The 26,562-nt window shown below is 39.5% G+C and overlaps 1 protein-coding gene across 1 annotated transcript in view; it reads left to right on the top strand.

Moving 5' to 3' along the window:
* BCKDHB (branched chain keto acid dehydrogenase E1 subunit beta) overlaps positions 1-26,562 on the top strand; it is a 132,723-nt gene that overhangs the window by 65,536 nt on the left and 40,625 nt on the right. Inside the window, exon 9 of the mRNA XM_075414461.1 lies at positions 12,105-12,191. Within this exon, the coding sequence (XP_075270576.1) occupies positions 12,105-12,191 (87 nt within the window). The remainder of the gene's footprint in view (positions 1-12,104; positions 12,192-26,562) is intronic.

Genomic DNA, 26,562 nt, shown 5'->3' with positions numbered 1-26,562 from the left:
CTTTTATTATCCACTCTCTTCATTGCTTCTTAGGATGTTCTAGCCCTGTAGCCAGCCCTTTTGGTTTTGATCGTAACTAAAAATTTTCCAGGTTACTTTGTGTACTCCTGTGCCTGTTTTCGTTTCTCATTCTCTCTGCACCATTGTCTTAAGACTACAGCATTATGTTGTTGGTGCTATGCAGGAAGAAGGCATGTTAGTCTTTCAGAATTATTTTTTGCATTTGTAGTGTAAAATGATATATATTGGAACAATAAAGTTGTGGTGTGTTGAGGCACTAAGTTTTATAGTTGCGCTAACATTTCTCTGCAAGATGTTTCATATGTGCATCCCAGCTGTGGTCACATTAGTTCTTTATGAATCATTCCTGCCATGCATACATTTTAAACTGGGGAGAAGATGCATCCTGATGTGGGTTTCAGAGTGGTGAGGTTTCACCAGAGTGTTACGCAACATCAGCATAATAGCATAAACAAGACAGTCCTGTCCCTGGGCACCACTGAAAAGAGCCTGCCTGAGGACCCCAGGGCAGGACGCAGCACTCCAGGTGTGGCCTTACCAGCGCTGAGCCGAGGGGACGGATCACCTCCCCTGACCGGCTGGCAACGCTTCTCCTGATGCAGCCCAGGGTACTGTTTGCTGCCTTTGCTGCAGGGACTCGTGGTCAGTGTGGTGTCCACCAGGATGCCCGTGTCCATTTCCTGCCAAGCCGCTTTCCAGCTGTGCAGCCCCCAGCGTATGCTGGTGCCTGGGGTTGTTCCTCCCCAGGGGCAGGACTTTGCACTGCCCTTTATGAACTTCATGAGGTCCCTGTCAGCTGGCTTCTCCAGCCTGTCCGGGTCCCTCCAAGTGGCAGCTCAGCCCTCTGGCCTATCAGCCACTCTGCTCAATTTTGAGTCATCTGCAACTTTGCAGAAGGTACACTCTGCCCGATCATCCAGATGTGACTGAAGAGTTGCCTGAAAAGAAAATGGCAATAATATTTTTCTGAATAATGATCTAGAATAGTTCTGTAAATCTGTATTGAGGTTGCCAGGCTGCTCCCTACTGTGGAGTAGGGACTACGGTGGAGTAAGTACTACTCACTGACAGCACTCAGACTGCTTGCAGGTGCATGTCTTCTGCTTCAGTGAGCACTTGGTTGCCTTTTTGTGACCAAATTTAGGAAAATGTTGTATATTTCATGAAGGAATTATCAGTAAATACTTTGATGCTGTTTTTAATCACTAAAATTAGTGTTCTTCACCCAGACTGAAAGTTTCCCATGATTTCTGAACATATTAAGGAGAAGATGAGGAAAAGTAAACTTGCCAAAGCTAACTCATGCTCGATCAGCGTGATTGCATTCTGTGATAAAAGTGTCTGGATCAGTGGACAGGAGCTGAGCAATGGATGAGACTTATCTTGAGTTTTGGTACTATCTCTCAGAATACTCCTGTATCCAAGTTAGGGTGCTGTCGTCCAATGTTAGCGTTACGTTGTCTAATCAGAGGGACAGCTGGATAGGTAAAATGCTGTTTGCGTGACTGGGCCTAGAGGGTTGTGGTTAATGGGTAGAGTATGGTGTTCTACCTGGAGGCCATTGACAAGTACGTACTGCAGGGGTGTGTGCTAGGACCTGTCCTGTTCAAACATTGTTATTAATGATATGGAGGAGGTGAAGTGCACCCTCATCAGGCTTAACAGACAAGACCAGACTCCGGGGAGGGGGAAACAAGTGATGTGCTTGAGGGCAAGGCTGCTGTCTGGAGGAACGTAGACAAGCTGGAGGAATGGGCTGATGAGGAATGAGCTGACAGTGACTTTATGAAATTCAGCAAGGTCAAATGACAGGTCCTTCACCTGCGAAGGAAGAGCTTGTGATGGCAGAGGTGGGGAGCGCCGGGTTGGGAAGCCATGCAGTGGGCAAAACCCTTGGGGCCGGGGTGGGCAGCGAGCTGAGCGTGAGCCTGCAGTGGCACTGGCAGCATCTGAGGCTGTGTCAACAGGAATGTGGCCTGGCAATCGAAGACAGAAATTGTCTCCTTCCACTCAATACACAAGTCTTAGGCCCCCCCCAAAAAGAAAAATATTAAGAAGAAGGAGCGAGGGCCATCAGGATGATTGAGGGCTGGAGCCTTTGCCCTTAGGTGGATGGGCACAGTCTAAAAGGTATAAATGGTTTTGTAAATAAGTGAGGCAGGCAGATTGTTACACTGATGCTGATGATTTTATTTATAATCCTCTTATTAAAAGGAGATTCTTAGTCAGATCCACTGCTTGGAAACTGTACTTCCATGTAGGAGGAAGCTGGGATGAAAACCTAATCCGCTGCAGGGACCGCACTTACAATTAGAGACAGTAAAGCCTCAGCTGCTTAGTGCAGTGCTGTTTGAGGTGTAAGGACCATGCTTCTTCATGGGAACTGTTTTTATTCTGTCATAAGAGGCTGTGTAGGTTTAAACAGGAACACAGTAGTGAATTGTTTAAATGAAGCTGATAAGAGAACTGGGAGTTAGTTGTTGGATATCATTTATTTTTAGACAACTCAGACATTATTTATACTGAGTGTCAGAACAAGTTGTGAATGATGACTATTGAGCAAAATATTTTTGTTGCTTTAACACACTGAATTTGAGCTATTCATCTGAGTCTTCAGAGATTTTAATTTGTTTTGGTCTTGATCTTCTGAGAGATCAATGTAATATTTGCATTTCAGTTGGTAACACAGGAAATAAATATATAGACATATACATCTGCATGCAGATAGCTGGATGTGTATATTAAAGCTGACAAAGTGCAGAGAAGTCTTCAAGTAACTTTTTTTGAAGGCTTGGATGGATCCTTAATAATTTATCAACAAGAACACTTTTAATACACTGTTGGTTGTTCGCAGCAAGAAAATAAGTATTAAAAAAAAAATCAGAATTCTACCTATTAAGGTAATTTCTCTCTTCTGCATGGCCAGAGTTCTTGGAGAATTGTCTGAAAATAGCTTTTGAGAGGTATTGCAAGCTTATTAACTTGTTTCTTCACTCCTGTTCATCTAGTAGAAGTACAAATTCCTCTACAGAATGTACAGGCTGATTTCTTGACCACCAGCCCAGATGTAGCTGGAAACCTTGGAAGTGATTTTATTCATAACCTTTCTGACGACAGGAACAGGACTCACCAACTCCAGCAACAGGTGATGCATGTGTGTAGGCTGAAGAATGCTTCAAGGGAAACAAAGTGTTTACTGTCTTTGGGCCAGCTGAGTTATGGATGTATGTGCACTATGTATACCTGTCTATGTGTATCTAGAATTATATCAAAGGGTAAACCTTAAAAATTCATTATGAATCTCTGCTTTGTTTAGTATATCAATGTGATTTCATTTGAAGTGTTTTAAAATCCAGATTTATTGGGAAGCAGAAACATACTAATAATGTTGCCTTTACTGTATCATCTTTTCTATGGAAAACAGTATTTATAATATAAAATCTTTTTGACACTTTAAGCTTATTCTTAACATAATATTAAAGGAAGGTCAAAGCTCAGAGTTATGATGGACAGCTGGCTATAAATAAAAATCAGTTTTGATTTTCTTTCTTTCCTCGTCCTGCTGTTAGCATCCCTTCCTGCTTCTGCCTTTGTCACTGTCAAAAATGTGCTCCAGCTTTTCCCTGTGTTTCAGATAGCTCAAAGGAAGGGGAAGCAACAGACAAACTACCATTAGGATCTTCATCCGACAGTATTGTGCTGATGCTGTGGAGTTGGTAAAAGTAGTAGTTGTGTAGAAGTACAGCAAGGCTGACGTGTTAGGGAGAAAGATTTAATGTGGCCGTGTAAAATTAACTCAAATTCTTTTCTGGGAGCTTTACTCATTATTAGAAATCAATATTTGAATGCACAGTGATAACTTTCAAAGGTCTCAATGGATAGTATGAGTGTTGTCTACAACATGCTACACCTTAGTACACGTTTTGATAATATTTTTTCATGCAGCATTAATCATTAATCCACTCACCATTTCAAGTAAATGACTCATTCGGCAGCAAATACATTTTGAATACTTGTCTTAGTTTTCCTACCTTTTTTCTTCATTAATGTGATACTTGGAGTTGTATTACATTATGATTTCAGATCTTTGTTTATTTTCTCTAATAGCTGATCTTTTAGTCTGATTTGAAGTGAATTGGAAAAGGGGGGAAAAAAACCACTTCTGGGGTTTGGTTTTTTGTGTTCGTCTTTTGCTCCAGAGAAGGCATATAAAGCATGGACGTGGCACCAGAGGAGTGTTGGGCAGCAGGACAGCCTCTCGTGCTGCGCTGAGCACTGGTGGAGGGCTGTCCTCTCTTCTTTCCCTTGTCCCTGTTTCCTGTGAGCCATATCTCCTCCTGCGGACCGTGTTTTGCTTCCCTTTGTTAGAAACCAGAATCAGTGCCTCTTCATCTCTGTGCTCGTTGCGGTCTGGAAGCCCTAATGCATCTGCTTGTCCTTGCCGTGTGACTTGGTTGTCGCAGATCCTTTTGCTTTTGGGGAAATTTGTTCTGCGCTTCCGCAGCTGGCAGTAGGTCCGAGCTCTGTCTGGGCCACAGCCTGGGCCATGCCATCTGCAGTCAATGAATTCCAGGCTTGTAGGTCAGAAAGCACAGTCCTCGGCTGCATCAGCTGAGCAAGCAGAGAGTAATGGATTAAAAGCCTCTGTTTTGGTTAACTGCTAGCAGGAAGGCAAAGATTTCTGCTCTGCTGACCTCGATCAGTTAAGATGATTGGCAACTTTTTAGCTATTAGTGTCAAGCTGAAAAGAAATGGAATTTCTTTTTCATTCCCTGCTGTTAATCAGCATACTCGTATATTACAGAACTGCCTTTTTTTTTTATTTTATTGTTTGAAAAGTTTTGTTAAAGATTTTTCTCCAATGGCTTTTCCCAAGTGGTGGAATGAGAATGTCGCGTTTTCCTTTCCAAGCAGTTTTATGTTTGATCTATGTACACTGTTGCCAGTGTTCAGCTAGGATTCTCTGCTATGTTACTGTGACATTGTGATACGTTTGTTGTACTTACAGTAGCCTTATGGATCTTAGCAAAGTGAGTGTAAGGCTGACTGTTATATTATCAGTAGTTGAGAAATCTTGTTCGTACTTTGGGCTGTTGAGCTGTGTGTGAGGAAATAATGGTTTTTCACATCATTTGTTTGTCTTTGCATCTTGATTTGACTGATAAATGAGTTTCAATCAGCTTTTGGGAGTGTAGTATAGACATTGTGATAAAGTAGATTTGAAGGCACACTTTGATTTTCCTTCTCTGGGAATTTCGTAATGAAGTTATTTAGTTTTATTTTAATTCAGATTATTTATTTAATATTTTGTCTTCAATGTTAAGAATTATTTTTGCTGCTGGGCTGGAGCTTGAAAGAGGGCATACTATTCCTAGCTTTTACTGCTTCTAGGAGAAAGTGGTTCTTCTGGGCAACTGATAATTACAATTTGCAAATTAGATCATGATCATTAGGAAGTTACAGGGCTTTCACATATCCACACTGTTAGGACACATCATATTCCTGTTCCCTTCAGTTCTTTCTCTTGGCACCCTAGTAAAAAAAAAAGTGTTTGAGGATCCATTTGGTTTTCCAGAGATCCCGTAACTCCAGTAAGGCTCTGGGATGTCTGGAAATTGGGGACAGAATAACTGTATTTGTTAAAATTGTTGATATATTGCATGCACAAACAATTCGCTATATCAGGGATGTGTCACCGTATGGATCTGTACGTGCTAAGTAACCGTAATCCTCACCGATTCATCTGGCAGGTGATGTTATATATTTCTCTGTGGGAAATGCTGAATAGAAATCTGGGATCTTATTTCTATCCCTATGCTTATGATGTTAAGTACCAAGAATGCTGCTATGCAATTTCATTTGTTATTGAAACATTAAAAGGAAAGTAGAACTAATGGACTGGGGATAGTAGCCTCCCTCAGGTTTTACAGTTTCCAAGCATAAATTCATTAAAGCTGATCTAAAAATGAAAAGGAAAAAATGTTTTTCAACTTGTTGAAACTTTACCAAGTTGCGGTGCTTTTTTTAAGCTTCCATGTTCTGACTAGTTTTCGGGAAAGGCAGGTATCTTTTAACGTTAATTTTTATACAATTTCATAATTGTTTCATACATGCTTAGTGTGAAATGGTATATAATACAAATACAATATCAGTACTTTTGCCAGCTTCTTTAAAATTGTTTTGGAAATCTAGTTTTTAAAAAGTAGGCAACTTGCCACTGTGACACAATAATAGCCATTTATAATAAATAATTCTGACTTTGATCATTTCTTTAAAGACTTTTGCTGTGTTAGTGAAGCAGCTGGTTACATTGGAAGTGGCGCCGTTGCTATGTGTGGAGCACAATAGTGTAAAATGCAGTTTACCATCAAACTCATTTTGGTTTAAGTCTGATTTCTTCTAAGGGCGAGCATAGTATGTTATTGGTAGTGTCAGCACTTAAATTTCAAAGCCCTTGGAAGTGCCAGACTTGTGTTGTTTTCTTCTGTCATCAGTGCCTGTAGGAGAGGAGAAAGCAGCCAACATGACAAATTGAGAGTTGAACAGAAAAGTGATTATAGAAACTCTTGGATAAAGAGTGTGGTCAGGGAGGTTGAAAATAATTCACTCAGCTGCTTCACTGCAAAAATGCTGGGCTGCAGTTCAGAAAACCTTCAGAGTGCAATCTGAAAGCATTAGTCTTGCAAAAGCATTTGTTTTTTTTTCACATTTCAGTATTGGGGTGATCATGCTGCTAGCCTTTTGCTCTGATGTAACATTGGTTGTCGTCCTTGTGGATGACACTGATGTAAAACATTCCTGACAATGAAAATGAGGTGGAAAAGTATAGTCAATGTTGGTTTCTGGTTTTGTTTTAGGCTTAATTTAGTATTTGAAAGCCCTAGAGTCTTTCCTCTAATGACTGGATGTAGCACAGGTGACAGTGATGTGCCATGACCTGGGTCTCAGCTGCCTTCCAGAGGCAGGGAGCACTGCTGAAGCTTTCTGTGAGTGAATCCTCATCTGCCTCTGATCTCTGAATCTGCCTCTGCTCTGGGGTGGTGTCTGCTGGTTTGTGCTAGCTGTACACTGCTGCAGGATAAATGGGATTATCTCTTTCAACCGGCTTATCCCACGGCCCCTTCAATGTTTGAGGAGATGTCAGGGATGGGCTGGGAACAGAAGATTCAGGGTAAAGAAGGACCTCTCCCTTCTGGGAGCAACCACGGTTGCATCAACTGAACTCAGCTGTGAAAGTGCAGAGTGATTGTGACGCAAACAGGAGCCATGCTCTCTAAATGCCCAGATGTTGCTTCTGACTGCCCTCTATGATCTGTTACTGAAGATGGCAACAAAAAGTTTCCATTTTAAGTTATTATGAGATAGGAGATACCTGCAGAATCTCTTAGTGACCTCAGAAGTCTCTTTGGATTTTAAAGATCAGCAAATAACAACTTCTGGTTGTAGATGTGAAGAAGGAACATGTTTATCAGTGACAATCTTGTAAGCCACACCATATTTTTTGAAAATGCATTTTTAAAAGTACTCTGTATGAGATGCAGAATGTGCATGTGTTTCAAAATTCTAGTCTTACTGAGGTAAGAAGTAGTGCAAAGACTGGGATTTTGGAAGACAGAGCGGGGATGTTGGGGAAACGGAGGAGAATCAAGCCCTTACAGAAATTCAACAAGTCTCTGGCTGAGGGGACAAAACACATCGTTGCTTGAAAGGCCATCTTTTTCTCTAAAAACAACCCCAAACCCATGCCAACTATCCACCTTTTCAAAAGGTGATAAAATGGTAGGATTCTATGCTGACCAGTTTGTTGCACTGTGCTGATTTAATCACTGTTTGCTTTGGGTTTATGCCAGTGGTATTTCCCATGAAGTTTGAAGGGTGAGGACCCCATTGCTGGATGCTACTGTGCTGTATTTATTTGGACTGTAAATGCTATTCTGACTGTTGGACTTTGATTGTCCTGGAGGTTGAATGCTTGCCTCATTTGTTCTGACATGGAATAATGTTTTATCGTTTATATTTTAAAAAATAGGTTAATGTTTTATGGAAGAGCATTGATATCTGAAAATAATCATTAGCAATGTCCACTGTGCCCTACAGACTGTAGAGCAGTTACTTTTAAAATTTTCCCTTTTAAGTGATTAACGATTTTATTTCCAGGAAATAAGATTAAGATACAGGAATTAAATGTTAGCCTTTCTAGAACACTACCAATGTAGGAAAAGTTTGGGCTTTCTCACCATGGGCTACGACTCTCTTCTAAGCTCTATGGTCTGAAACATTTTTACATGGTAATATATATTTACAAAATTTGCTGAAGAAAATCACATCACTTGCTATTGGCTGCTGCTAGTACTGTATAGTACTGTTATCTGTAAGACAGAGAAAGCAATATAATAATTAAATTGAAGAGGGCATACGGAGATTCGATATATTTGATGAACCAAAATATCTTTCTACTAGTAATTGATTCATTTGATACCTTATGGAGTGGTTTTTCCAAAAAAAACCCCACCAAAACAGAAACACCAAAAAAACCCACTTCCCCCCCCCCCCAAACCACTCCCAAACTGTGTCCTAAATCGGTTACAAAAAATAATCTATGAAACTGTGAAAAAATTAGCAAGGAAGAAGCAAGGCAAGCAGGGAGAAATAACTTTGAAATATACGATCAACAATTCATAATTAAGTGCTCACAAAACAAATTAACACAGTTAAGAAGTAAGGTATTAGTGCTGCGTTGACTTTAACTGTATGTCATGTAAAGGCAGTGCTAGTGAATGGAAATAGTAAAGTCACTGAGGCTCTGCAGAGTCTGATTTTTATTTTTTTTTTATTATTTCTGTCAAAGATATGGAAAATATTTAAAAGTGTTACTGATAAGTTGGAGTAACAAACAGCTGGAGAAATAGATAAAATAGACAGTCACTGATAAAAAGGAGAGGCTCTTTAACTGAGCGGGTTCAGGCACACAATATGTTTTTCAGCATATCCAAATATAATTTAGTATCTTGAAGTAATAAATGCACGCTTTATTTCCATCTTTATTCCATGAAGAAGTTATCCTTTAATGACAAAACCCTCTTTCCTGAGAACAGAGAACTGTAGTAATCAGTTGAAACTGGACTCACGTTGTTATGCTTTGGCCAAAAGGCCTCAGACATCCAAGAGCTGCAGTATCGGGGTTACATTATCTCCGTGTTTGGCGTTGTTCTGAAAAAGGCTGGAATGCTGGTTCCAGATGGGTGTACTTCAAGAAGGACATTGAAAACTGGAGATTATTCAGGGCAGTACTGTAAGAATGATGAAGGAATTGGAAATGTGCTGTGTGGTGAAAGATTTAGAGCTCAGCCTGCTTAGATTAGCAGAAGTGTGGTTAAGAGATCATTTGATCACAATCTTAATGTATTCACGTGGAGAGCAGAAATGTGATAATAGATAGCTTCTCCATCTAGCAAATAAGGACCAGCAGCTTGAAGTCAGTCAGCCAAATTAGTTTGAAAATAAGGTGCAAAATTTTAATAGGGAAGGGAATTAAACAGTGGAACAACTTACCAATAGCTGTGATGCATTTGCCAACACTGGAAATACCATAATTGAGATTGCATGTCTTTCAGAAAGACTCACTGTACCTTAGGAACAAGTGTTAAATGTGAAGGAGAAGTCGATGCAGGCGAGCCTGTAATTTTCAGGAATTGTAATACTCGCATCCTTCCCTAAAGTCCAGGACTCTGCAGTGCATAGTAGTGGTTAATTTCTGCTCATTTTGATTCTGGTTTAACCATTAGAAGAATTGTTAAGGTATTTCTACATGGCACAATGTGGCGCAGGTATCCATGCTGACCCTGAACAAGCTAGGGTGTGTACTGAAAGCACCAAAGCTATGTTGGCATGGTTTCCCACAAGAAGTCGTGTACGGTGCTTTTTAGCAGGGCTAAGATGCTTGTATGAAATTGCTTGGTGATCACTGCTGCTTGCTCACTCTTAAGAAGCTCCTACAGACAAGGAATCCCTCACGCCCTTGGGAATCTTATGTAAAAATGAGGATTTCTGATATAGGAGAAGCAGGTTTCCAAAGTGAGATTTTTCTAATTTTTTTTTTTTTTTACATGGGTTCAATTTGAGAACACATAAATTCATGCAAGAAAAGTTATCAGTAAGTTAGAGCAAGAAACCATACTGAACTCAGGAAACCTGTAATGTGAACATAGTTGGAGGCTGAGAAATAATGAAGGATCGCATTAAAGGCCCTGCTCTTACTCTTTCTTAAACATCAGATGATCTCCATTGTGGAGACAGGATACTGGGCTGCTGGATTACTGGTCTGATTCCATGTGGATTTTCTGACATGCATTCTAACAGTGTCTGTTCCGTACTGTTAAATTCTGAGAAACCAAATCTATAACTTTAACAATAGCTTGTAGCGTTTCAGAGTATGAACCTCTCAAAACAAATATGTGCAAAAGAATCTTTGTTTGAAATAAAAGAGGATTCTCAAAATAGCCTTTAAAACTGATTCATCATATCAGTTTTACCGTAGCAACTTAAAACCGATTGTATCAGTTTTATCGTGTCAACTTAAAACTGGAATGTAGGTTTTGTTCGTTGAACTGTCGTTTTGATGTATTGGACAGATTTATAGTGCTGTTAATGCCTCTGCTCTTTAGATATGAGCTTCCAGTGCTGGCAAAAGAAATTCAAGAAATCGGCCTACAGAACTGTGGCTCACTTTCCAACTGTTGAAATGCCTTTTCCTGTCCTGTTGAGCTCTGAATGTTGTCAAACCACTTCATAGTACAGTATATGGATCATCTCGTTTATAGGCCCGTGACTTGCCAGTACAGCTGTGGATGGGCTGCTTAGAGCCACTGATTGAGTCATTGCTAGAAAAGAAAAAGAATTAGAAAAGTACTTCAGTCAGAAGGAAAACTGTATAATCAAGGCATTGCCTTTATGTATTCTACTATATAGATATCATTGAGGTACCTGACTGGAGAATGTGCTGGTGTAGACGTTAAATTGAAGATCACAGCGTTAAAAAGTTTGACCTGATAGCTGGTACTGTCTTGGGCTTTTCCGCTTGATGACTAATGGTACACCAGCAGAACACTCTGTACTTATCTGAAAATTAGACTGTAACTGTTTTTACAGATTAACACAGCCCTTATTCTGGTTTTTTTTTTCTGATGTGCATCTCTAGAAGTTCATGAAACTTTTTTTATGCACCTTATGAAATTATAAAACTTGTATTATGAAAAGTGAGACTTTGTTGCCATATTTCTGATGAAAGGTATCTGATATTGTGTGATTCTAGGCAACTTAGCATGTAGTTGCAATGAACTTCAAGATGTTTGGGTGTGGTGAAGCTTTATACTCCCATCAGACTAAAAATGTTTTGCTTCCATTGTTGTGTTTCACAATGAACCAGGTTTGTCTTTTGGTTAAAATATACTTAGATCACCTTCTGTATATATTGTACTCTGTATTTATTTATAAAGTAGATCACATAAAAACTGCACAAACATTGAGTTTTAAAATTAGAAAATGTTGCTTCTAATTGCCATGTAAAACTTAAATAAGCAGCATTAATCCACATGATTTGTTTTCTTGCTAAATTTTTATACAATATTTTTGCTTTCTGAATAGCTATGATTCATGACTTCAGATCTGGTTGTGCAGAGAGATGTGTCAGTGAAAGATTTCTTTACATGTGTGTCTTTTAGTATTTTCAGGACCTAAGTTTTTACTAACTTGTTAAAATCCTTATTCTGTTTCAGAAATGTTACAGTTTGCATTGATAGGGTAAATTCATATTCAGTGGAATCAGTTTTTGTTCTTGATACTTGCTTAAAATGGAGTGGAAGATGTGAACACTTCTATAGTAAATATAAAAACATCCTAGTAATTACTCAATTTAGACTTTTAGTATAATTTCTCATTCAGTGAAGATGTAAAAGGGGAAAACTAGCTACATTCCAACACTGCTAATAATGACACATATTTCACATATTCCACAAGTAGTATGAGTAAGAAATCACAAGAGCTGTAATTTGATTATATTTTTGCCGTTTCTTTTTCCTTTTCAGTCGGTGGTGAAGACTGGGCGACTGTTGATTAGCCATGAGGCTCCCTTGACAGGAGGATTTGCATCTGAAATCAGTTCCACAGTTCAGGTACACAGGTCATTTGTATTTAAGTCTTCTGCATGGCTGAATGTATTTACCTATACAAAGAATATTTATTATTACATTAAAAGTTGAGTTCTCTTATTTTTAAGTTGTTCTCGTTCACATTTTTATTAAATTTCTGTTTTGTGGATGCTTGCATTACTGTATCTGAACAGCTGAGAAACCGTGTGGCTACAGGCACCGTGCATAGCATCTGCTAAGCTGGAAAATTTAACTTTCTCTGAAAAGCAGGGAGGATGCACTGTCAGATGCAAAGGAAAAATATTTATGTGTAGCCTGGTTTTAATGTACTTTTTTAACCTTTCTTATATTTTTATCCCTGAAGCTTCTTAAAAATACATTCTAGGAATATTGAAATCAGACACAGAAAAAGTGCTCAGGTCCAGTACAGTATAGCGTGGTGTTAGACTTCACGTTCAGAGACTTATGAGGAAAGCAGTCTGCGACGTCGGTTCGTGTGTAGTTGTGGTGATGCTCACATGTGCATAAAGCTTGTATGCACAGAACAGCTTTCAAAGGTTGAGATGTACATCAGTATCAGCTGTCTGGAGCATTACATTTTGACTTCTTGGGAAGTCCTTGTGAGCTTTCTGACACGTTTTATATCTGTACTTGCATACAGATTTTCCCCTTAATTTATTTCCTGTGCACATTAGTGATACTGTTTTATAGAAACGTTTAAACTAATTGTGTCCATCACTGTCTGATTACTATTTTCCAATTCTGTTCTTAGAGTAGTTAAATTATAGGACTAGAGAGAAATGGGATTTTGAAAGTCATGAAATATAAACCTGACAGGCAGTAGTTAAGGCTTGGGAATTATCCTTTTTGTAGAGAGGAGTAGGGGTAATTGTTCTGGGAAAGTAATTTTGAATTAAATATGCATAAGGAGTCAGAAAACTATGTTTCTTGATCTTTGTGATACAACTTATTTTAAAGAGTAATTGTGTGAATTTTAATATATGAAGGTCATTCATTTTTTTTTCTACAAAAAGTTTTTATCCATTAAGAACTAAATAATTAACATCCTTCTAAGTAGTTAGTAATTGACCTCCCTTCTTTTATAGGTAGCCTCTTTGATTAAAATAGGTCTAGTAAAGTCATAAGGTTCTGCCAACTGTGAGCGTTGAAAGTGATATTTCTTAAATTCTTACAAAAATGTGAAATAAACTCAACCAAAAGGGCATGTCTTATAGTGTCTTGTGTTATTATTAACACTTGAGGAGAAAACTGTTTTAAGCTGTGCAGCAATCTCATAATTTACTGTCATAGGAAAGGAAAGCATATGTGTTGGAGAAAAAGGTGAGCTGAAAAGAAAAAAATCAGTAAATAATATTGGAAGAACATGGGACGCTCAATATATTGCTGAAACTACAAAATGAGTTTTTAATCTCCTCAGACCTCCTCTAAGAAAGGTACTTACGTGATTGATCCGTCTTGGGGCTGGTTTTCGTATTGGAGATGTGTCTTAACAAATATCACTTATTTAGAAAACAAAGTTTAAAGTGCTTTAATAAAGGACTATTTATTTTTGTTCATACTGAAAACAAATATTTTTTTCATGGTAGTAGCTCACAATTTAATGTGCATATTTTTTAGGATACTAGGATGTGTGTCTTAAGAAATATTAGTCAATTTGTCACACATGTTACCTCAGAATAAATTTGAATATAACTCTTTGGCATTGAATTTATCCATGGCGAGGTTTTTTTCATGTAAATTGGTTGAGATGAATCTGTTATAACCATGTTGTCATTACTCTTTTTAACCATTCTTGAAGATTTTATCATCTGTACTGAAATTTTGATCCCAGGTATTTTTAAGAATATTCATGCTGCAAAAGAGTAAGAGAATAATATTTAAAAAGCATTACAACTTTTGAAAGAACAGTATTGCTTTAGGCATAGTAAAGACCTTGCTTTTTTTATTCAGTTAAAACACTTGATCTCTAAATGATCAAGTTAAGTCCATATGTCTAATATTACTGTGCTGTAAAAATAAAAATGAAAAGTGAAATTCTCTTTTGCTGGATACAATGCATACTGGGAATGCCAAAAATTGGAGATTGCAGTTGGCTTTAGTTTCCTCTTACACATGGAAGTAATAAGACTCCAGTAAAATGTGTGCAGTTGGATTAAATGGTTAGTTTCCATATTATTATTCCATCCTTGATGTGAGGTCTCTTGTCATAGAAATAAGGTGAATAAAAGTATATAGGTTAGGTTAAAAGTTAACTGTCACAAATACTTCATGGTGATGTACACATCAAGGAAAGGACTATGAATGGAAATAATGGCTTTCACGCATGGACTATAGTAGAAAACTATATTGAACAGTTTTCTTTTTGCGTATGAGGGAATAAAACAGCATTTGGAGAGATACTAAACAAGATGTGTTGTGTGTCAAATATAGAACATTTCAAAGGGGCACATCATTGCGTTAAGTAGTCATTTACTCTGTTTTCTCAAACACATAAAACTAATAACAGGATGAAGTGGTGTAGAAACTACGTGATATGACTTTGCCCTTTGTCCTGATGTTTCATATGTGATCTCAGTGGGTGTTCTGAAGTGAGCAACAGATGACAGGATAAATTCAATACAGGTACAGTTAATACTTCATATTGATTACGTTCTACATAAAAGCTTGCAAAACTGTCGTGTTCAGCAGAGAGGGCACTAAACTTTTGCTTAGGGCGTATGGTTGGAGCACAGTTTGAGAAGCCTTGGAGAAGGGCCCACTGAGATGTCACTTCCAAAATAATGAGGCACTGGGTGTGGAAATCATCAGTACATTAATCACATGTAGTATAAAAGGACATAAATCTAGTATTTGTGTCCCTGTTTAAAAAAAAAATAAGAGAAACAGAATGTTTTCAAAGAGAGATGAGAGGGAGGAAGAAGGGAGACAGGAGCAGATTATGTTAAGTTGTGTGAGGAAAGGCTCATCTCCACACACGCAAAGGAGCCCAGAGGCCCAACAGCAGGCAGGGGAATCCCAATCACCCAGTCCGGGGAAGCGAGCCCCTGACCCAGCTCCTGCCAGGGCTGTCCCCAGCCTCAGCCCCATGGGCCAGGACGAGGACACCTGGCACCAGGAGTCAGGGATACTCTGGACCACTCTGCAGGCTGAAGAGGGTTGTGGCCTGCAAGTGCTTGGGACTTACTATGGGGTGCAGGGAGGAGCATTTTGGAATCATAAAAGACTTACAGGATTTTTAGAGGAGGAACCAAAGGTGGGGAGAGGTGGGGACCAACGTCATTTGGGGAGGAATAGATATGAGAAGACTGAGAGATAAGGGTTTAAAAAGGACTGGCTGCATATAAACAGGTTGGTTGGTACGACTCCCCGTGCCCTGTGTCTGATCAGCATGATGTATCCCGTGTTCCATTTCTAACTATTTTCCTGGGTGAGACTCTTTGTATCCTGTGGGTACGGAGGTCTAAGTGACAGCCACTGGAGTCAGAGCATGGGTCAGAGGGGCCAGTGTGCCTGGGGTGCTGGACTGGCAGCAGGTGAGTGTTGGTGTCTGTCACTAGCAAATATCAAGCTGGACTATCTGGGGGTAGGTTAAGTGAGCCAGGTATACATATATTTGTGTGTTTGTGTGTCTCAGAGTGAGTCAGCTGGAGAAGCTGGCTACTGGAGGAACCAGGATGTCCAAGCCAGCTGCAGGAGAGACCGTGGGGTTTGGGTCACCCAAGAGACCCATTGATGTGTGTCTGGCAGTGAGTGAGACAGCAAGGGAGATGGAGGATGCAGGGCAAGCTACTGGACAGACTGTGGTGTCGGCCCAGTTACTGCAGGGACCTGCAGCGTGTGTGTCACTGTGTGGTGGTGTGTAAGCTGGGACAGATGTCTGTCCCAGCAGCTGGAGTGTTACTGTGAGTAGTTACTTGTGTGTGCACGTGCCAGCAACTGGAGAGACTGAGGATCTTGGTGTTAGGAAGTTGTATCAAGGGTAATGTAAGTCTATGTGGTATTTTTCTACCTTTAATGATTGTAAGATTTCAGTCTTGTAATTGTTTTATTTTAATTAATTCGTAGTGTTTCACCTTTGACCTTTCACCACTGCTGTTCCAGAACTACCAATAGATGAGGTTGATCAACCTATATAAGTGTTGTTTCTTTAATTAAAGCAACCTTTCTGAAATGAGGTTAAGCTCTAATCCGTGGCTGTCTTTCAGTAGTGTCCCTGTGGTAAAAAGTTACCTCACAGAGCAGCAGCTTGCAATCCTACTTCCTCCTTATTCTTGTTTTATCAACAAAAGGAGGATGATAGTGTGACACAATTTGTGAAAGAAGTGCAAGACTTAGTCGGGGACAATGAAACAAGAGGTTCTACACGGGAAAATGAACTCTTGCTTGAAGAACTAATCCTTGATTTTAGAAGCCTTTCATGCTTGCAAGTTGATAACCCTTCTGTCAGGTCTCTTTATTTGTAGCTGCTACTGTGTCATCAGCATTCCAATTTAAGTTGCAATGTGTTGCTTTTTTTCTTGCAAATGAAGGGATTATTATTCTAAGTTGCTTTTACTGGGATGAGATTTGGAGTGTAGCTGTATTGATCTCTTTGTAGAAAGATGAGTTCTTTCTGAATCACAGAATCACAGAATAGTAGGGGTTGGAAGGGACCTCTGTGGGTCATCTAGTCCAACCCTCCTGCTGAAGCAGGGAACACTCCTGTTGAGCTTGCAGAGTAGAGAGGGGAAGGAATCCAAACAAAGCTGTAATCCTGCAGTAAGTGACCATCACAATTTTAAAAAGTGCTCAGCAATGAGTAATTATGGAAAGGCTCATTTAGAACTAACTCAAAGGTGATCTTTTTCTTTAAGAAGTCATTACCATAATATTTTCATCTTATTTCAGAATTACTTATTTACTCTGGGATGTAACATATCACAGAATCATAGAATGGTAGGGGTTCTAAGGGACCTGTGGAGATCATCTAGTCCAACCCCCTGCTAAAGCAGGGTCACCTAGAGCAGGCTGTACAGGACCTCGTGTAGGCGGGTTTTGAATCTGTCCAGAGAAAGAGATTCTACAGTCCCTCTGGGCAGCCTGTTCCCGTGCTCCGTCACCTGCAAAGCAAAGTTCTTCCTTATGTTCAGCTGGAACTTCCTATGCTTAAGTTTGTGCCTGTTGTCCCTTGTCCTGTTGCCGAGCACCACTGGAAAGAGTCTGGGCCCATCCTCCTGCCACCCACCCTTAAGACATTTATCAGCATTTGTAAGGTCCCCTCTCAGCCTTCTGTTCTTCAGGCTAAACAAGCCCATCTCCCTCAGCCTTTCCTCGTAGGAGAGATGTTCCAGTCCCCTCACCATCCTTGTAGCCCTCCGCTGGACTCTCTCCAGTAACTCCTCATCTTTCTTGAAGTGGGGAGCCCAGACCTGGACAGAGTGCTCCAGATGGGGCCTCACTAGGGCAGAGTAGTCGGGGAAGAGAACCTTCCTCAACCTGCTGGCCACACTCTTCTTGATGCACCCCAGAATGCCATTGGCCTTCTTGGCAACCAGGGCACACTGCTGGCTCATGGTCAACTTGTTGTCCACCAGCACTCTCAGGTCCCTCTCTGAAGAGCTGTTTTCCAGCAGGTCCACCCCAAGCCTGTACTGGTGCATGGGGCTGTTCCTCCCCAGGTGCAGGACCCTGCACTTGCCCTTGTTCAGCTTCATCAGGTTCCTCTCTGCCCAACTCTCCAGCCTGTCCAGGTCTCGCTGAATGGCAGCACAGCCTTCTGGTGTATCCACCACTCCTCCCAGTTTTGTGTCATCAGCAAACTTGCTGAGGCTATGCTCTGTCCCTTCGCCCAGATCATTAATGAAGTTGAACAAGACTGGGCCCAGTACTGACCCCTGGTAAACCCCACCAGCTACAGACCTCCAGGTAGACTCTGCCACTGACAACAACCCTCTGAGCTCTGCCATTCAGCCAGTTCTCAATCCACCTCACTGTCCACTCATCTAGCCTCCATATTAGAAAGCTAAACTTACACTGAAGGTCTTGTGAATGTTACGGTTGTCTAAGCAACATACCAGATTTGAAGAGAATTCCCAGATTCTGTTTTAGGAAGAACTTTCCTCTAAAAGTAGGTGGCCTTTAAATATGAAATCTCAAACACTTATATTTTGTTTGTATATAATATATTAGAAGAGAGTTTGAAATTTGGCTGTGGCTGAAAATTTCATGACAATCTAAAGAATGCTGTCTTCTATTTCATTAAAAACATTTTGAATTACATGATTTTGAGAGAATTTAATGTAAGCCTGAAAGAAATGGCTTTTGTTTTTAAAATTGAATTTTTAATAATCACTAGTATAATATGCAGTTCTTGCCATTTGCTGACTTTATGTAGCTTCTATGTATGATAGAATATGTACGTATTTTGAACATTAGGGGCTATTCTGCTTGATTTCTGGCACAATTGGGTCCAATAAACAGCAACTGCTTGACTGCAAGACTTTGTCAGCACTGAACTGGCATAGTACAATACGTAATGTTATTTCTTGTTATTCGTGTCCCCTTTTATCCTTGTTTATCCAAACTCTTTCACAAAACTTATACTGCTGTCCTGAGAAGTGAAGGCAGTTTGGTGGAGTATATATTTAGAAACTGGGAAATGAGGAGAAGAGAATTAAGATTGCTGGGGAAATTTATAGGTTGCTGTTGAAGGTATGTGCCTGTTGGGAAAGGAGTAGGATGTGAGCATTGACTGGTGGCTTGATTTTTCATTTCCTGGTTTTTGGGGCTTGTACATCAGATGTGTTGTACCATTCCTGCTTTCTGTGGGACTGGATGTGGGAAGGTTGTATTATGGTTGCAGTAATACGGTGGTTACTGTTTTCTGATGGGACTGAAGTATAAGTAGGGAATTAGCACATACCATCTGATACTGAGAATGTATGCTGCTATTAAAATACACCAAATGCACGTGACTAAAGAAAGGTCTTAACTGGCCCGGTAAAGATCATCACTGTCTGTAAAATAACAAGTTGGCACAGTGTTTTTTGTAGAGGGTTGCACAGATGTAAAAAGGAACAAATTTTCTTCATTCTTGCAAGAACAGAGCAACTCTGGTTTAATTGTGGTTTTCTCTTAGTAGCACAATTACTTTTCTTATTGCTCAGTAACTACGTTGTCCCTGGGCACCTGGCTATGTCTTGTGAGGATCTGGGGAACAGGGGCTGTTGGGTCAGCTGCCACAGAAAGGTATAGGTGAGCGGAGCTCAGTCCTCAGGAGTCCTTCCAGAGGACTCTGTGCACTTCTCACAGTGGCACAGGAGTTTCAGTCTTGCAAAAAATTGACATTAATCACGGGATAGGTCCTAGAAAATTCAATGAAATAACCTGCTTCTGAAGATTGAGTTACATGATCTTACTTTTTCGGTTCTTCAGTTCTGTATCTAAAAATTGCATGTAATAACTTTTGTCTGTTTGAACTGGTGGTGCTTTAGATTTCCTCCCGCTGCTGCAAACTAAGGCCTAATCTCCAGTAAGTGGTGTAATTTCCTGCTAGTGTGTGACATCAGGAGAAACTATTAGATGAGCTATTTTTATCAGAAGCGTTTCAGGAAAAGGAAAAGTGGATATGTCTAGGAATGCTTTTCAAAGATGTAGGAGTTTCAGGGCAATTTTAGTGTAAAGCAGTTTACCATAGAAAGAATTTGCCCAAACAAAACCTTAAACAGCAACAACATCAAAATTTCAATGATTTCAGCAGTATGAAGATTTAAAGTAAAATAGCCCTTAGTCTGATATTAGACAGGAACTGTCCTAAATAACTATTATTTTAGAGTCCTAACAAAAAAATTTCACCTTTCCAACAAAATGCTTTCAGAATGTTTGAACTGGATCATTTTTCATGCTATTGCATTATATGTCTTTAGAATTTAGGATGTTGAGATATTCCAAACAGTCCTATTATTTCAGTTTTCTCGTGAGCTGAAGTTATTCCTAATGAAGCTGTGACAGTCCTCCATCTCTCTTTGTGGTGCTTTGAGGAGGTGATTGCAATGCCGTGCTCTAAAATATTTGTAAGACCAGGTTTGAGTTTCAAATTATGCGTCTATGTCTCTAGTTAGTGCAGTAGGAACCAATTAATAACATGAAGTTGTCTGTGGGGGTTTGTTTTGAGATTACAGAGTAAAATGAAATCTTATGCTGGTGCGACTTAAGATCCAATTTTAATGAACAGACTGTAAACCTTTATTAAAGTCTGTCTTTATTGAAAGCAATGCTTCCAGTGTAATTGTTAATTGATTTTTTATTTAAATGATTTAATTCTCACAGTATGTGTTGAAGCAAATTGCCTTTTGAACTCACCATTGACATATAATGGAATGTATGCATCTTAAGAAGCTGGAGGAGTTTGAGGTACAAGTTGTTAGAACTACTGCATTCCAGAAATGAAGTAAACTTGAAATAATTCTCTATTTGGTTGGAGAAATAATAAAAGAAGACTCAAACATGTTTTTCCAAGTTGATTAGAAGGATGAATGAGCATAGGCCAGCCTGGACAGCTTCTTGTATGACACAGACTTTTTTTCACTGTTGAGTACCATTTCATGGAATGCCTAAAGAAAGAGGCCCTGGATTAAAAGTAACACGGATACCTAAGAAAAAGGCATGCTAAAACATGCAGGTACATGAGTATGGTCTAGGAAATGCTGGTATAGAGTATAAAGAAAAACTGGAATAAACATGGGGAAGTAAATTCAAGCTGGACATAAAATGTATAATACCATAGAAGAGCAGTGATTTCAAGGAAAAGAAAACATAAAAAATAAGCCAGAATAATGGAAAACAAGAATGTTATTTCCTGAGTAAGGAGTTGTGAGTAGTAAGGGAAATATTGTCAACATTAAGTTGCTGTTCAGTGACTTGAGTCAAAGGTGTATGCGAAAAGTGCATGAAGATGTTCCTTGTGTTTATAAAATATGAATGTAGGCAGTTCAGCAGACTCACAATTTATGATCCAGCATGAACTAGAAGCAGTTTTTGCTATGCAAGTCGGAAGTCTTGCCTGGTATTGAACGTCATCAGAATATTTTGATAAGCAACGTAGAAAATAAAGTTGAAGAGACAAAATGTTACAAATCCAAGATTTCTCAAAGGAAATAAAGCCATATTATTAATCAATAAAAACTGAAGTTTATGTACTACAAAAAATATTTTAAAAGATTCACCAGTGATACTGAAAAGTTCTGTAAAATCAATATAAAAAATGATCTTTCATATTAGTAAATTGACTTATGAATTTAATGTGATTCTTTTATACTAATTATCAAACTAACAGTTATTCTGTATCTTAAAGAGCTTTCTAAAGAACTTGGATACAGCAATAAACACTTGAGATTTTCTGTTGTCTTTTTCGCATAGAAGAACAAGTTTTGTACCTTGTTCTTGACTCTGTGCCCTGTTCTAGACCTTTGCCCCTCATTGCTGCAGTGCCAGCACGGTACCTGGGGCTTGCGAGCCCAGCTGTAGGGATTTGATGCTTGTGTTTGTCTGGCAGAGTGGTATTTTTCTGAACCTCTGTCACTTTCTAAAGGGAACCAAAATCCAACAAGCAAAGAGTGTTCTCAGAGTAGTGCCTGCATTTTCTCCACACACTAACTCTGAGGCCAAAATTGTTCTGGATGTTACACCAAAGTCTCTTACTATGCAGTTTGACTCACTGTGTGGAAGTATCTTAATTTTCATCTTGTTTCATGTTCTGGTGTCTATGACCCACACAGAAGTCATAGCTGTAAGAAATACAGCAAAAGATGAATGGACTTCTAAGAAGCTTTCTTTGGTATTATCGTGTCTTAGAATCCAGTTTACTCATGAGACCTTATGCATGCTTATTTTATTTTAGTAGACATAGGGAGGAACAAATCTCTCTAAAATGCAAGCAGAAAAATCGTTATAATAGCAGTCTGTGTTATCAGTTCAGGCTACAAGGGAGTGTTGTGTTCGTCTAGGTTGGAATAAATTCAGTACTGAGAAGATAAAAATGGTTTAATGAATTGAATATGGCCAAATATTACACAGGACACACAGTAATCTGTCTGTACTCTGCAAAACTCTCAAATACATTTCTTAAAATAAGCAAACAACCCCCAAATCCTAAAATAACATTCAAGTTGGAAAATGAAGTGTTCAAAGACTGTGGTGGATTTTTATGAAATATGCTCCAAAATGCACTCTCTGAAGTTGTAAACACTGAGTGTTTAAATATCCAGTTAGTCCAGTCTGTACACACAACAAAAATCAAAATGTCTTATTCATCTGCAGCTCGGCTTGAAGTCACTTCAGCTCCTGTGAAACACTCCATTGGAAGGTCCACACAGGAGTGGGCACGTGTGCTGAGAGATGTCCCAGCCGTGGGGTTGCTCATGCAGACATGCTCCTCTGGGTTTTGGGGACAGTCCCATTCCCTGCATCAGAGGGGACACAAGCCAGTGCCTTGGCTGCCCTGCCTGCCGGCAATGTTTTGCTCATGGCACATCCTTCTGGTGGCAAATGATTAACTCAAGCTTGAATCCTGCTGGTGCTGATATGGACGTGGGTTTCTACATGGTGAGAGTGTGCCCTGCCTACTCACCTTTGGATCTGTCCTGTCTGAAAATTATGGATTGGAGTAAGCTTTTCCAATCACCGTGGGAGTATCCTCACTGCTGGCAGGAGCTAAAGCTGTTTCTTTTTTTCTCTAGAGAGGTGGAGGCAAGAGACAGAAACTTGGCAGTTTCCATAGGCACTCAAAGGAAAGGGACAGTACGTGCTGCCTCATTGGGAGTCTTTAATAGCTGAGACAACGAGGCCACCAGTAAAGTTCTGAGGGGCTGTTCCCAGTGTCTGAGAATAAACCCATGTCCGCTTGGAGTGTGCTACATGCACCAGCTTTGCTGCGATGGGATCAGAGTTTGTGGATGGAAAGGGTGGGTGGGACGACAGGCGTGTGCCAGTCAACGGCTCGCCATGGATGGAGCAGGGAGAGCTCGAGGCAGCTTTTCCCGACAGACATGGGTGGTAGGCAGTACCCAGCAGGATCGGGTGCTTGTCAGGAAAGCATTCAACTGATAAAATATTATTTTTAAAGCTTGGCATTGACTTGGATACTTTCTGTAGAGTTACCTATTTTCAAATAATATATTGAATAAATGCTTTTGGCACTGAAGCGAAATAGCCGTCTCCTGTCCCATCTTCAGCTGTACTGTCTGTTAGGCAGGGCCACAATTTCTTCCAGATGCGTCATCTCTTGTCCGAACTCATTTTCCTTTATTGGTGGGGTAAGCAAGTGTGCAGCCAAGTACTTTTTCATTTTTTATGCAAATTCTTGAAGAGACACAAGGGAGTTTATCCCAGGACAATACAAAGTGGTAAAGTGGCAGAACACAGAGAGCCATTGTGGTTCAGTGAAATAAAAAATTTTGGCTGCTGGACAAGTTCAGTGTTGGATTCACCTTAATCGGTCAAGTGTGTAGTGTTAGGTATGCTCTCGGTGTATTTACCGAGGACATTTTTTCCACATTCTGATATTTGATTTGGCATGCAAATGTTCATATGCCTGAGGCTGAACTCCAGCGTTATTGTCCTGCTGATGCATATGTGTTCATTCATTGTGATTTATAACTTTAAACAATGTGTTTGGCCTTCCATACACTAATTCTGAAAAAGACCAAAAATATGGGCACTGAGGCAGAATTAAAATTTTCTCTTTGCTGTGCACTCCCCTCCTGCTTGCATGTTCATATGTCTAGCTGTTAAAAATTGTTCTCCTAGGGGAAGGAAATAGTTTGTGTTTATACGTACTCTAAGGTACATCTTGCGTTTTCAGAAATACAGTTTTAATTCAAACTGTTTTGATTAGAACAATGTTGTGATTCTAACCTTCCATTTCTGATAACCCATGGAGCTGAATGATAAAAGTGAGAAGGTTTTGCTTCAAATAGTGTGGAGAGCCAAAAACCTTCCATGACAGCATGTCTTATGTGTTCTGGTCTGTGATGTGGTGATACTTTTCCATTTTTATCTGTAATACCATATTAGAGTTCAGTAACATCAGCATTTTTAACTGGTATGTGAACATAACTAACCATGATTTAGGAGGACATCAAAACTGTGAACTTTCTTACAGTAATTTTGGGTAAATGTTAAAGCTGTTACTGAGCAGACCTTTATATTATACCATGTCAAATTGCCAACTTGTTTCTTAATTTAAATTACTGTTAAAAAAATCCCTTCTATTTTAATAGACTTTACTGTGCTTTGAAACTCTGACTTTAATCCGATAAATACAATTTCTGGCAGGACACTAGAATAAGGAAGCTCTGCAAAATAATTACGAACTCAAGGATATTTAACTTCTCTTCTGCTTGAAAACCCAACAATACTGTGTTTAACTTTATTTTGTTTGGCATTATCTTTTCTTCCGAATGAGTTATGAGTCGCTTTAGAACTCCAAGTAAGCGGAGCTTTGAACAGCAATTTACGATGGCGTGCCCGGGAGTCCCCCGTAAAAGTGTGAAAATGACCTGTCTTCTGATTTCCAGTGCGTTAGAGCTATGAAAAACTTCTTGGGTGGTTGAAGTCACTTGACCTTTGGCATTGTTTCTCAGAACACTTCAGTGGGATGCTAGATCCTTTATTAGCCACAGGTATAGCAACTTGATACATACTAAGGCACCCTGGCAAGCGAGGATAAGGAATACTGTGGAGTTTTTTAGTTGCACTGTATGTCAGGTTTAATTCTTTGGAGCAGGCACTCAGTAGCTTGTCCTATTTACTTATAAATTTACTTTAGTGGGTTGGTTTGCATTTGTAAAGTGTTGATTCATGAAAGCATATTGTTCTGTTTTTTCCTGGTCTTTCATATTTTGATATGGCCATTAGAAATGGTCTGGCTACACCATCAGTTTAGTTCAGAGTAACATGACTGGAGAGGAGTGGTCAGTGGCATATAAAACTCTATGTAGAATAGAGCAAAAAATGTAGTACAAAACAGAGAAAAATCTATGCTTGCACATTAATGGCTTACTGAAGTTTTTAAAATACTATATATAAGGAACATTGCTTTCTTTTCTTACGAGTTCAATTTAATTAATACATAAAATACATTTATTTATTGATGTTTTATGTACACACACACAAGATCAAATTATTCCAGTTCCATGCTGAATCTATTCGTAGGAGAGGATGTAAAAAGAGCCTCTTGAACTCTTCTGCGCTTCTGTGCCCTTCCAGAGTGCTGTGAATTTTATACTGTTGCTGTTGGCTACATTGAGCTCTTTAATACAGAAGAGAAAATGGATGCTGCAGTTTTACCGCCTAAGAAAACCTAGTCCAGTAGCTTCTGCTGCGTCCTTGAGAAGGGAACTGCCTGCTCTCCCTGGGGACAGACACAGCTTGTAGGTGCCCAAGTGTCACCCTGTCTTAAAGTCTCAAGTCTGATCATAAGATTATAGGGTAAGTTGTGACAGTGCTGTGTAATAGCTTAGACAGGCACAGAGGAAGAAATTTCAGAATAGTCTTTTTTGTCCAATATTCCTTTTGGATCCAAGTGAGCACATATTCATTGCTATCATGTAGGGATGCAGCAATTAAAAACCCAGAAAAGCGATTAAAACTGATTAAGAATTCCTGAGTAGCAGATGTAAACCCAGAATTAGTTCCTGAGAAAAAGAAAATTACTGATTTCAGTCAGTTACATGAGAAGAATAACAACACTGGGAGAGAGCCCTCCATGTCCTTCTGTTCCTATGGCCTTATCTGTGACGATGCTTTAGACTGTGAGAGAAGGTTCTGTTATGTACTGTACCACTAGCATAAGAGAATAAACATGAGTTACTGTCCTAGTTGTAGATATGATTCATATGCTATGTATAGGCAGTGCTTGTGACGCTTGATGTGCTGTGGTTGCTGTCACAGTGGGATTTTGAAAGGCAGCGTTATTGAAAGACCAATAGCAGTACAGGCAGCTGTCTGAATCCCACTGGAAGTGTTTGTTACTGTTACCACGCTTGACAGTGAACATCTAAGCAGGAGACAAAGTTATAGGCATGCATAGTGCAAATCATTCTACTGAAAGTTATCTCACAAGACACAAAAATTGGTGAGGATTTAATGTTAGACCTGACTGAGTCAGGAAGGAAGGTCTGCTTCCATTGTACCAAACATTGAAGCAGTCATTTTACTGAACACCCTTCAAAACTGAAAAAGTTTCTCTACAAAGAGCCAGAACCATCTTTTATTAATCTGTATATGGAAGTTTCTAACTCTGGAAAAGCTGATCCGTGTAGCTGGAATTGTTCCTAAGATACCTTGGCTTGGAAATCAGATTTTGCTCCCTGTCATCACTGAATAAGTGGCTTTT

The sequence above is a fragment of the Opisthocomus hoazin genome, chromosome 2 (assembly GCF_030867145.1).
Source record: "Opisthocomus hoazin isolate bOpiHoa1 chromosome 2, bOpiHoa1.hap1, whole genome shotgun sequence".
Lineage (NCBI taxonomy): Eukaryota > Metazoa > Chordata > Aves > Opisthocomiformes > Opisthocomidae > Opisthocomus > Opisthocomus hoazin.
The sequence above is the reverse complement of the archived record's forward strand: the minus strand, read 5'-3'. Positions and strand labels throughout refer to the sequence as shown.